A 12,410-nucleotide genomic window follows, 5' to 3' on the forward strand; every position below is an offset into this window, starting at 1 on the left:
TAAATACATGTACACATGTCATCATCCTAAATCAATAAAAATAATTGAATTAATTAAACTAACTCCTGTGTTGTTCTCAGTATTATCTTGATCTTTAAAGTATGTACTTTTTTGAGTATTGTTTTGATTGTTTAAGCGCTTTGTGACCCTGGTCTGGAAAAGCGCTATATAAATAAATATTACTTACTTACTTAGTAATGATTTTTTTTAAGTTAATTATTAATTAAAATTATTTTGTATTCAATGTTTTGTTTTGTTTTTTATGGTAGTCATAATTATTATTTCTCTATATCATTGTTATTTTACTCTATCACCGTTATTTTTATCAACATTTTCCTTTACTTTTACTGTATTTTACTAAAGAAGTTTGTTCGATTTGGTGTGAAAAAATGGAATATCACTGTGAAAATGATCGTATTATTATCAATATTTGTAAAGAGAAAAAGAAAAATCACATCAACCTTATTGGTCCTGGATAAATGTAGAAGGTACAAGAAGTTACTTGACTTTGGTAGCGTTCCATTAGGATTCAGAAAGATCACTTGTCACTTGTTTGGCTTGTCACTGCTCTTGCTGCCTAGTTTAAGGTAAAAAAAAAAGGGACTTTTTAATTGTATTACATTTTTTTTGTTTGACTGTTGCTCCTAAGCTTTGGAACAATCTTCCTCTCTCTTTGCGCTTGATGGAGTCTACTGACTCCTTTAAGAAACATCTTAAGACGTTTCTATTTGTTCAGGCTTTTCCTTGAATTTCTGGAACTCCTGTGTTGTTCTCAGTATTATCTTGATCTTTAAAGTATATACTTTTTTGAGTATTGTTTTGATTGTTTAAGCGCTTTGTGACCCTGGTCTCGAAAAGCGCTATATAAATAAATATTACTTACTTACTTACAAGATCACCTTGGTAGAGGTATGCCCTGTCTCTGTGCTCCTTTAGTTAATTTGAGAGGTTAATTCATTTATGTTAAAGATTAAAAATGACTTCTTCAATCTTCCTTTTTTTTTGTGTCCAGTAACCGGTCATCACATGGTGCTGCACATGCATCTCAAGTGACCTTCTCGCACGGCTGGTCCAACAAGCAGAAGAATGGTCCGTGTGACCTTTTCAGGATGATAAAGAACCGAAACCCACTCCGTCAATGTTCATCCATCAGAGTAAATGATGTGTATTTTTGGACATCGTGATCAATCTTATAAACAACACATTTAAACAAAAACATCAGAAGCAGGTAGATTTAATTTTGACCCAAATGGAAATATGTCTGTAAAGTCTCCAAAATTACATTTGGGTTTACAAAATCTGCAATAATCCACGTTCAATCCGTGCCAGCCGTGTTTAAAGCCTCTGCTGCACAAGCATAAACACAAACACACACATGTTGTCGCCCACGGCGGCGGATACATGTCGGCGGATTAAACTTTTCACGGCTCGATGGTTTTAGAGAGAATCGACCAAACGAGGGGGTCGGAGTGGGTTTCGCCGATCGGTCGTCGCTGTCGGACAAACTTTAGAATTTTGTCCGATGATCCCATTTGGCGTCTGGGTTTGCTCGGCTTTTAGACATCGGAGGAGATGCGAGATGAGAAGGAAGATAAAGTGTATCGATTAAATGTGTCTTCTAACACGATCCAGCAGGAGGAAGAGATTGTTTTATAAGTTTTGTAAGTCCAGTATTTTTTAAGCACTAACACCATTCTTTTTTTTTTAATTCATCATTATGTCTAGTCGGTCCTTTGTAAGATTGTTAAAGCAGCAAAATGTAAAATTAAAAAGATTGTATCTGGATCCCCCTAGTGTCAGAACAGTGCAACTACAATCTCATAGAACCTCTTTTGCCACATACTGCATGTTCACTGGTTTACCAAACCAAAGAAAGGCTCTAGTTTATGGTGGGAATTAGATGTTTAAGAAACTTAAGATATATTTAAACATAGTTCTTTCATAGTTTGTTTTTGAAAAGAAAAGGGTGAATACATTTTTTTTAAATTTACAATTTACAAGCAAATATTCACAGCATTTGTTCATGTTTGTGTTGCATGATGGCCTCAATCATTACATCCTACACAGCTAAAGGAACAGTGAAATCCTGTGAGATCTTGACTGAGGACAAGAGGATACAGTCGACTCCAGCAGCTTTTAAAGCTGATGTTTGGACATATTTTGGTTTCAAAACAAATGAAAGCAGTTACAAATTCAACAAGAGTCATGTGGTCTGTAAATACTGCAATACCAGAGTCAAGTACTCGACAAATTCGACTATATATCCTTGTTACTACAGTATCGCAATATACCACTAAGATTTGTATCCCTACATTTTTTTTGAATACAAACCCCTACTAAGAAAAGAAATATGAAAAAAAAAAACTAAAATATGTTATGTAGTAAGTAAGTAAGTCATATTTCTATAGAACTTTTCCAGACCAGGGTCACAAAGCGCTTAAACAATCAAAACAATACCCAATAAAATATATACTTAAAAGGTCAAGACAACACCAACACAGTAGACTCAGTGAATCAAGTTTTTCCCTTTTTATTCATCGTTTTTAAAGTATTTTTCAGAAGACTGATGAATGAGAGAAATCCTTAATGTTCAAAAAGAAAAAAACATTCCTAAGAGCAGGAAAAGAAAGAGAGAATTCATACTAGAGGCCTCCCATCACTACGGCAACATTGTTCACACTGCACACCGGTAACCATGGAAATCCATCTAAAGATTTACTGCTCAGTGTACTGCGCTCCTGTTTGGACATTATTTTGGGTGAACTGTGTAGTGTTTTGTTATTCAATTGACTTCCTAGAATCTTTTAAATAGGGTTTTGTACTAGTTTTGTATATAGAATTCAGGACATCTCTGTCCTTAACCCCTGGCTCTTTAAAAGAGTGAGATGCCTTGTAATACCATGACCTACTTGTCAATACACATGCGGACTCTGGTAGTATTTAAATTATAATAAATTAATAATTATAATATATTATTTATTATCTGATAATGAAGCCTAATAATGACGTGTCTTAACTTAAAATAAATGTATGTTAAAACCTATATTTGCATGACTAGATGATATTGTATATCAATATTAATAAATCTTAGTCAATATAGAATGATTTTATTTACGTTTTTTTCAAATCAAAATACTCGCCAGAGCGTTTCTTAAGCAGAAAATGTATCTTTTACTGACATCTAGTGGTTATTTTGGTAAGTTACCAATGTTTGTCCGGCACGAATAAGTAAATAAGTAAGTAAGTAATAGTCATTTGTAAAACTCCTTTCTAGACCAGGGTCACAAAGCGCTTTAACAATCAAAAACAATACACATTTAAAATATATGCTTTAAAAGGTCAAGACAAGTAAGACAAACAGAGGAGTCTCTGAAAATCAGGGAAAAGCACTAAAAAGAATGTCTTAAGATGTTTCTTGAATATAGCCGGTGTTTAATCATAAAACTGATAATGTGCAACTTATAATATATATACAGTATATGCATTACACATTTAATCGCAAATACTTATAACAAATAATATAATTTATTAATTTATTAAATGTATTAATTTTTAACATCAGTGGCAGGTGATGTCAACCCCCAAAACACAAACCTTTTCCCTTTTCCTGCAATATATAAATGTGTGTTTAAATCAGTAAAAAAAAAACCTCTCTTTTACTGACATCTAGTGGTTATTATGGTAAGTTATCAAAGTGTATTCTGCAAGAATAAGGCCAGTTTTAAATGATTAAACTAATAATGTGCAACAGATAATACACAGTAACCGCTATTAATAATAATAATTTATATATTTCTTTATACATATACAGTATATACTTGATAACATAATTTAAAAAAAAATGTTAACTGTATTTTAAAACGCATTGCACGCATTGATAGTTTAAAGTATACCCTTTGAAATATATGTAATTCATAATTAATCTATATGATTAAAAAATGCTGCTAGAATTGACAAGTCTTTAAAAAAACAATAATACAAGGAAAACGACGACAGTTTTGAGGATCTTCTCGCGAGATTTTAAGGTTGCCTAGCAACCCACGCTAACACTGCATCCTGCCTTTGAGACGTGTTTACCTGCGTGTTTGTTTCACCAAAATGAAAGTAAGTTTTCCAATTTAATATTTTTTTATTGTATTTTAGAACACTCTAAGATGTTATTTTACGTTGTTTGGCGAGTGAAACTTGCATTATAATAGCATGTTTTGAGTCGTTAGCAATGTTAGCTGCTAGTATTTTATATATATATATATATATTTTTTTTAGAGTTTTACTAACTTCTTCACAGGAGCCATCTTCAGAGGACATGTCGGAGTCCATGGAGGAGTTCCAGTTCGTGCTCAGCGAGCTGCTGGTGGACCAGAACATGGAGCAGATCGGCGCCGAGTACGAGAAGCTGCTGAACGCGCTGCGGAAGTCTCGCGAGAACGAGCGGCGGCTGATGTCCAAGTGCCGAGAGTTGAACGCTGAGCTCGTGTCTTCTTCCACCAAAGTGTCCGCGGCCTTAAAGATGTCCTCGGAGGACGAGACCACCATTAATTTACTTAAAACGGTATTTAATAAACAGTATTCATTTTCATTTCATTACTTGTTAAATCGATGCTCCAGGGATTAAATTAAAAAAAAAAAATCATTATAAATATTTTAAAAATCATTTATAAGATTCTGTATATACACCTTTAACATATTTTCCCTAAAAAAATAGACTTTTATTATGTATTTGAAAACAATAACACTAAACTGTTGTTTTTTTTTATTATTAAAAAGTGTTTTTTATTACATCTGTCTAATGTCCACGTGTTAAATGGACCTGTCACTCAACAGGAGCTGGATAAAGCCTGGAAAATGATTGACACATATACATACATGTACACATAGCATCATCGTAAATCAATTGAAAATAATTAAATTGATTAAACTAGTGATGATTTTTTGAAGATAATTATTAATTTAAAAAAATTGTATAATATGTTTTTTGTTGTTCTTTTATGGTAGTCATAATTATTATTTCTCTATATCATTGTTATTTTACTCTATCAGCGTTATTTTTATCAACATTTTTTCCTTAATTTTTATTGTATTTTACTATAGAAGTTTGTTCGATTTGGGGGGAAAAAATGGAATATCACTGTGACAATGATCGTATTATTATCAATATTTGTAAAGAATATTATCTGTAAATGTAGAAGTTACTTAACTTTGGTAGCATTCCATCAGATTCAGAAAGATCACTTGTTTGTCTTGTCACTTTATTCCCTTAAAAGTATTTTTTATTGCATCTGTCTAATTCCACGTTTTAAATGGACCTGTCACTCAACAGGAGCTGGATAAAGCCTGGAAAATGATTGACAGCGCTCATGATACGGAGAAGAAGGACAGAGAGACCGTCCGAAGCTTGAAGGAGGAGATAGCTGAGCTGATGAAACGAGCGGAGGAGAAGAGTAGTCGAGTTGTGGATGAAGAGAAGAAGTAAGACTGGACTTAAAAAAAAAGAAAAAAGTTTCACTTATTCAGATATGTTAACATCTTATAGCAGTTTGGTTATTGTCATTTAAATGATCAATATTATTTATTTACAACGATTTATTTATTAGTTTGTCAAGCATTTAAATGAAAGAACCTCAGAGGATGTTAAATATATCAAATACATCACTTTTTCTCCTTTAAACCGAACCTTTTGTTGTTATTTGCTGAAACTGATCAAGAACCTTTCTCTTTTTTACATTATTCTTGAATATACATGCATATAAATCTAACAAATCATATGTATATGTTGTCTTTATCATTTAATCAAAACCATTTTGATTCATTTTTAATTGAATTGAATTGTCAATTGAAACAATTTTCAACTGTAATCCAACAATTTTCAACTGACATCAAACAATTTTCGACTGTAATTTAACCTTTTTTTAAACTATAATCAAGCAATTTCAACTATAATCTAACAATTCTTAACTGAAATCAAACCATTTTCAACTATGATCGAACATTTTTAACTGAAATCAAACCATTTTCAACTATAATCGAACATTTTTTAACTGAAATCAAACCATTTTCAACTATAATCAAACAATTTTCAACTGTAATTAAACAATTTTAAACTATAATCGAACATTTTTAACTGAAATCAAACCATTTTCAACTATAATCGAACATTTTTTAACTGAAATCAAACCGTTTTCAACTATAATCAAACAATTTTCAACTGTAATTAAACAATTTTCAACTAAAATTAAACAATCTTCAACTATAATCAAACAATTTTAAACTATAATCGAACATTTTTAACTGAAATCAAACCGTTTTCAACTATAATCAAACATTTTTTAACGGAAATCAAACCATTTTCAACTATAATCAAACAATTTTCAACTGTAATTAAACAATTTTCAACTAAAATTAAACAATCTTCAACTATAATCAAACAATTTTAAACTATAATCGAACATTTTTAACTGAAATCAAACCATCTTCGACTATAATCGAACATTTTTTAACTGAAATCAAACCATTTTCAACTATAATCAAACATTTTTTAACGGAAATCAAACCATTTTCAACTATAATCAAACAATTTTCAACTATAATTAAACAATTTTCAACTAAAATTAAACAATCTTCAACTATAATCAAACAATTTTAAACTATAATCGAATTTTTCTTAACTGTAATAAAACAATTTTCAACTGTAATGAAATAATTTTTAACTGCAATCAAACAATTTTTAAATGTAATGAAATAATCAAAACTCTTGATTCATTACATGAATTTACGGTCAATTTTCTCTAACTCTCAGACACACAGGAATATTAGAAAAAAGTATATTTTCTCTCGTCTTCTACGGCCATTTTTTTAACCAATATATACAAGTTTGTAGGTGCTTTGAGCTGCTGTCGACAAATTAGGCGAGTGTTTTTTAGTCATGTGATGTCATAGAGAAGAAAGTTGATGCAACTAAAAATGCAAACTCATTTGTAGTCGGTAAACGTTAAACTATTTTTCAGCGATTTACTCAAGACTAACCAGGAGTTGACCGCTGAGAGGGACCAGCTGAGGCTGGCGTCGGAGGATCTTCGGCAAAAGCTCGAGGTCGCCACGGCGAACCTGCAGAAGGTGGAGGCGCAGAGGGAGAGCGCCTCGGAGAAGGTGCTGCAGGTCAGTCACCTTAAGATCATCGTCGTTCCTGAATGATGAACCAGGGATCTCAGCTCCAGCAGGAGCTCCAGGTGCAGCAGAACGAGATCTCCAGGGAGATGAGGTTGAAGGAGAACCTGGACAAGGAGGTGAAACAGCTGCAGGGAGATGTGGAGGTGAAGAACAGTCAGATGAAAGCTCTGATGCTGCAGAGTCAGAAGGCCAAAGAGGAGCAGGTCACGGTGGAGCAGCAGCTGAAGGAACTCAAGGTAAATCCGTCGGTTATGATTAAATCAGTTTTTTTAAAGATGAGTTAAAATCCATGGTAGGTTCTGCATGAAAAAGCCACGAAGGATGTGGAGCTACAGCAGGCACGGATCGTGAAGCTGCAGCAGGAGAGCGAGCAGCTCGTGTCCATCAAAGAAAACCTCTCACTGGAAAACCAGCAGATCACTAAAGAATTAAAGGTGAAAACCAAAAAAAGCTCCTCACGGACTTTAAAGAAACAACAAGATCTTCTCACCCTCAGATCAGAGAGGAGGAGGTCAGTCAGATGCGCCAGGAGATCCTCAAACAAACCAGGATGAGGGAGACCATCCAGAAGAAGCTGAATCAGATGGAGGAGCAGAAAGCAGACGTGGACGTTCAGAGGGAGACGCAGAAGGCTCAGATCGCTGGTCTGGAGAAAGGTAGAGGAACATTTGTTTTCATTCTCCTCAGAAAAAGGCCTACATTAGCTTCGCTTTAATGCCTTTTCTCCGTCACCAGATCTGGAATCTGCTCAGAAGCAAGTTGATGCCGACAAGAAAGCCTTCGAGGAGCTCATCAGAGAGAGAGACCTCTTGAACAAGGTCGGTGTGTCAAGCTACAAGTTACAAATTCTAAATCTGTCCCGATAAGTCGTTTTCTCTGGCCATGATGTTTGGCTCAAAATCAAAGTAGTTCCTGTTGATATTGTGATCTTTAAAGATATTATTATTATATGCTTACAGTGTAACTTACATTTAACAATTTTCAACTGTAATCAAACAATTTTCAACTTTAATCAAATAATTTTCAACAGATATCAAACATTTTTAACTATAATCAAACAATGTTCATCTGAAATTAAAAAATATTCAACTGTAACCATTTTTTAACTGAAATCAAACAATTTTCAACTGTAATCAAAACATGTTCAACTGTAATTAAACAATTTTCAAATGTAGGCAAAAAATCAAATGAAATCAAACAATTTTCAACTGTAATCATACATTCTTTTAAACTATAATCGAACAATCTTCAACTATAATCAAAGATTTTTTAACTGAAATCAAACAATTTTCCCACTATCATTAAACAATGTTCAACTGCAATACATTTTTTTTTTAAATGTAATTCAAAAACCTAATGAAATCAAACAATTTTCAACTGAAATCAAACAATTTTCAACTAAAATCAAACAATTTTCAACTATAATCAAACAATTTTCAACTGAAATCAAACAATTTTCAACTATAATCAAACAAATTTTCAACTATAATCAAACACATTTTCAACTATAATCAAACAAATTTTCAACTATAATCAAACAATTTTCAACTATAATCAAACAATTTTCAACTATAATCAAACAATTTTCAACTGTAATCAAACAATTTTCAACTGTAATCAAACAATTTTCAACTATAATCAAACAATTTTCAACTATAATAAAACAATTTTCAACTATAATCAAACAATTTTCAACTGTAATCAAACAATTTTCAACTATAATCAAACAATTTTCGACTGAAATCAAACAATTTTCAACTATAATCAATCCATTGTACAAAGATTTAAAAAAGAGAAAAAATGATGTTTGAAGAATCTTGTGTATTGATTGATGAACAAAGAATAAAGGAATAGACTTAAAATCTAAGATGGGTCAATTGTGACTGAGTTGAACATCCCTGATCCAAAACAACAACCTACGATAAGATATTTCTTTCAGAAAATGGTTTATAAAGAGTAAAGAGTGGTAATAAAACATCTTCTTGTCGCTCTAGAACATCATCAAGGCGGTGCAGTCGACGGAAAAGCAGCAGAGCCTGGTCAAGACCCTGGAGCAGGACAAGAAAGCCTTGGAGCACGAGGTCAGCTGCTACCATCAGGAGAACAACAAGCAGCGCAAGATCATCCAGCAGCTGGAGAAAGAGCGCGATCGCTACATCAACGAGAGCAGCAGCCTCATGCAGAAGGTAGGTCCACACTCGCCTCCAAATCTCTTTTAAGATACTTCTTAGATGGTCACATGACCTCCTCGGCAGAGGTTCATAGGTTTGAAGAAATGTTCTTGTTTTCCAGGTGCAACAAAGAGTCAGTGACCTGGAGCTGAAAGAGACAGAGTTGTTCGACTGGAGGAAGAAGGTCACAGAGGCCGAGAGCAAACTCAAGAAGCAAGAGAACCTGCTGGAGTCCATCGTCTCCGAGAGGAACCTCTACAGCAAGAACCTCATCGAGGCTCAGGTGGGTTGTGGCCGGGGTCGTGTTTCTCTCGGATAAGGAAGTTGATCGGCTTCTTCTCTTGATCTTTTAGGCTGATATCGCAGAGTTGAAGAGGAAGTTGGCGACCATGAACAACCAAGTCACGGGTCTGAGGGACCAGATTGGTGTGAAGGACCTGGAAATTTCCAAAGACCAGCAGGAGCAGGAGCGCTTGGAGAAGGAAATCGAGGCCCTTAAGGTCTGTTTGTTTTAACATTGACAGTTTAGAAATATTGTTTTCAGTATCACGTCACGATCAAGAGGTATTTTGTAATCAGGCAGAGATGCAGGCGACTAAAGTGCAGCTTCAGGAGACGAAGCAACGAGTCGACAAACAAAAGGTAGAAAAACAAAACCTGCAGAAGGTGGTGGCCGATGGAGACGCAGAGCAGGTTCGACTCAAGAAGCAACTGGAGCAGGTAGTAAAGATATTTATACTTGTATTTAAAGCTTCTCCCAAACCCCAAACTTCTAACCCTTACCTTGGCCGACCCCCCTAACCCTAACCCTAACCCTTACTCTTACTCTTACCCTAACCATAACCATAACCATAACCCTAAACCTTACCCTTGCCTTTACCTAACCTTAACCCTTACCCTAACCATTACCGTTACCCTAACCCTTACCACGGCCTTAACCCTAACCCCTAACCCTTACCCTACTCTCATAACCCTTGCCCTTAAATTACTCTCACCCTAAACATAACCTTAACCATTACCAATACTCTAACCCTTACCATGGCCTTAACCCATAATCCCTAACCCTTACCCTTCTCCCATAACCCTTACCCTTAAAGTACTCTTACACTTAACCTAACCCTAACCATTATCCTAACTCTTTGCACGGCCTTAACCCTAATCTTTACGCCAACCCTAACCCTTACTCCAACCCTTGATTTACCCTAACCCTTACCAAAACTCCCTAACCCTAAACCTTACCCTTGCCTTAACCCTAATCCCTAACCTTTACCCCTAACCCCAACCCTAACCTTACCCTTGCCTTAACCCTAACCATTAATCTTGCATCTACCCTAGCCCTTGCCATTACCCTGATCCTTACCCTTGCCTTAACCCTATCCTTTACCCTAATCCTTACCCTTACTCTAACCTGCCTTAACTCTAATCCCTAAACCTAACCCAACCGAATCAAGTATGCACATGGTTTAGGTCAAAGATTTCCATCTTCTTAAATTTGTCTCTTCAGACGTAAATACTGTATTTTAAAAAGCCGTTGTCAACGTGTCCAGGTGGTCAGCGAGCGCGAGAGTCTGAGTCTGCAGCTGCTGCGGAGAAATGAGGAGCGAGCGCTTCTCTTCGAGAAGATCAAGATCCAGACGTCCATCCTGAGCAAAGGCAGCTTCCATTACAACCAGCGGATGGAAGACATTCGCCTCCTCAAGCTGGAGATCAACAAGCTGAAGCGCAAGAAGAACATCCTGGACAAGAACCTGCCGAACACCGACGACCTGAGGTGGAGTGAAGCCGTAGATCACCGTGTTACTTTATAGGCTACGGCTGTAGTGATTTGCTGGTGAAGCTTCATGAAACAGTGTCATGTTGTTTAGAGGTCAGTAGGTGGCGCCATCAGTTTAAAAATTATGTTTCATTAGAACAGTTGTTGACATTAAAGGAAAATAGTGAAGAGACCGCCATCTAGTGGATTCTGAAAATAAAGACACTGCTTCATGAAGCTTCGAGAAACAGTTTAATGTTGTTTAGAGGTCAGTAGGGGGCGCCATCAGTTTAAAAATTATGTTTCATTAGAACAGTTGTTGACATTAAAGGAAAATAGTGCAGAGACCGCTATCTAGTGGACTCTGAAAATAAAGACACTGCTTCATGAAGCTTCGTGAAACAGTGTCATGTTAAAAAAATAAAAAATGTTTTTATTTTTGGTATTTATTCTGTTTTTTACTGTTTTGTCTGTAAACATTTTGCTAGTTTACTGGTGAATCAAAGAAGCTAAATGGTACGAACTGATCCATGTTTGTTTGTGGCAGACGTGAGCTGATCCACCTGCAGAAGGAGCTGCTCAGAGAAAGGTCCAGGAACAGCGACCTCAAAGGACAGCTCAAGTCTATTAACATCCACCGCTGGAGACGCCTGGAGGTGAGGAGTACGAGTCAGTCGTCGACTTTTTCAATATAATCATTTTTTCGATTCAGGGCAGTGACCCCGGCAAGTACGAACTCATCCAGAAGATCCAGTCGTTACAGAAAAGACTCATCACTAAGACTCAGGAGGTCGAGGAGCAGCAGCAGTTGTTAGAGGTTTGGCTCCTATAGCTCTTCTTCTTCTGTTAGATCCACTGTAATCGTGACTTCCTGTCGTCACTAAATGTTGATTCATCAGGAGAAAGAGAAGCTTTACGTGGAACTGAAGCACGTTCTGGCCCGGCAGCCTGGTCCAGAGGCAGCCGAGCAGATCCAGGAGTGCCAGAGAACCTTGAGAGAGAAGAACAAAAAACTCCAGGTCTGTTCTTATGCACTTAAGATCTGTCTTACATAAGATAAGACGAGTAACTTATCCTTGAAACTTCACTCATTTTCTACTCACCCTCATGTTGACTGACGATTGGGATTATTTTCAGAGTAATTTTGTCTTTTTAGAGTTTAAGACAAAAATGTTTGTTCATTTTAATGTAACAACCGGCGCTAACTTGACTTTAGCTCAATGTTTGACCAAATAAACACACTTGAAAACATCCAAATACATCTATACTACTTATCTGTTATGTATTGAAGCCTCAACATGAGGACGTCTTCCAGGAAA

General features: G+C 35.6%; 1 protein-coding gene across 1 annotated transcript in view; it reads left to right on the forward strand.

The window, feature by feature from the left end:
• Window positions 1–4,050: 4,050 nt before the first annotated feature.
• cfap58 (cilia and flagella associated protein 58) overlaps window positions 4,051–12,410 on the forward strand; it is a 9,326-nt gene continuing 966 nt past the window's right edge. The window contains exons 1-16 of the mRNA XM_087807111.1: window positions 4,051–4,104; window positions 4,289–4,552; window positions 5,321–5,469; window positions 7,005–7,155; window positions 7,209–7,403; window positions 7,464–7,601; window positions 7,664–7,823; window positions 7,903–7,985; window positions 9,162–9,353; window positions 9,460–9,621; window positions 9,692–9,838; window positions 9,918–10,058; window positions 10,886–11,109; window positions 11,639–11,747; window positions 11,804–11,908; window positions 11,991–12,110. Coding sequence (XP_087663237.1) covers window positions 4,099–4,104; window positions 4,289–4,552; window positions 5,321–5,469; window positions 7,005–7,155; window positions 7,209–7,403; window positions 7,464–7,601; window positions 7,664–7,823; window positions 7,903–7,985; window positions 9,162–9,353; window positions 9,460–9,621; window positions 9,692–9,838; window positions 9,918–10,058; window positions 10,886–11,109; window positions 11,639–11,747; window positions 11,804–11,908; window positions 11,991–12,110 — 2,346 coding nt within the window. The 5' untranslated portion in view covers window positions 4,051–4,098. The remainder of the gene's footprint in view (window positions 4,105–4,288; window positions 4,553–5,320; window positions 5,470–7,004; window positions 7,156–7,208; window positions 7,404–7,463; window positions 7,602–7,663; window positions 7,824–7,902; window positions 7,986–9,161; window positions 9,354–9,459; window positions 9,622–9,691; window positions 9,839–9,917; window positions 10,059–10,885; window positions 11,110–11,638; window positions 11,748–11,803; window positions 11,909–11,990; window positions 12,111–12,410) is intronic.

The sequence above is a fragment of the Callionymus lyra genome, chromosome 14 (genome assembly GCF_982586985.1).
Source record: "Callionymus lyra chromosome 14, fCalLyr1.hap1.1, whole genome shotgun sequence".
In the NCBI taxonomy this organism is placed as follows: domain Eukaryota; kingdom Metazoa; phylum Chordata; class Actinopteri; order Syngnathiformes; family Callionymidae; genus Callionymus; species Callionymus lyra.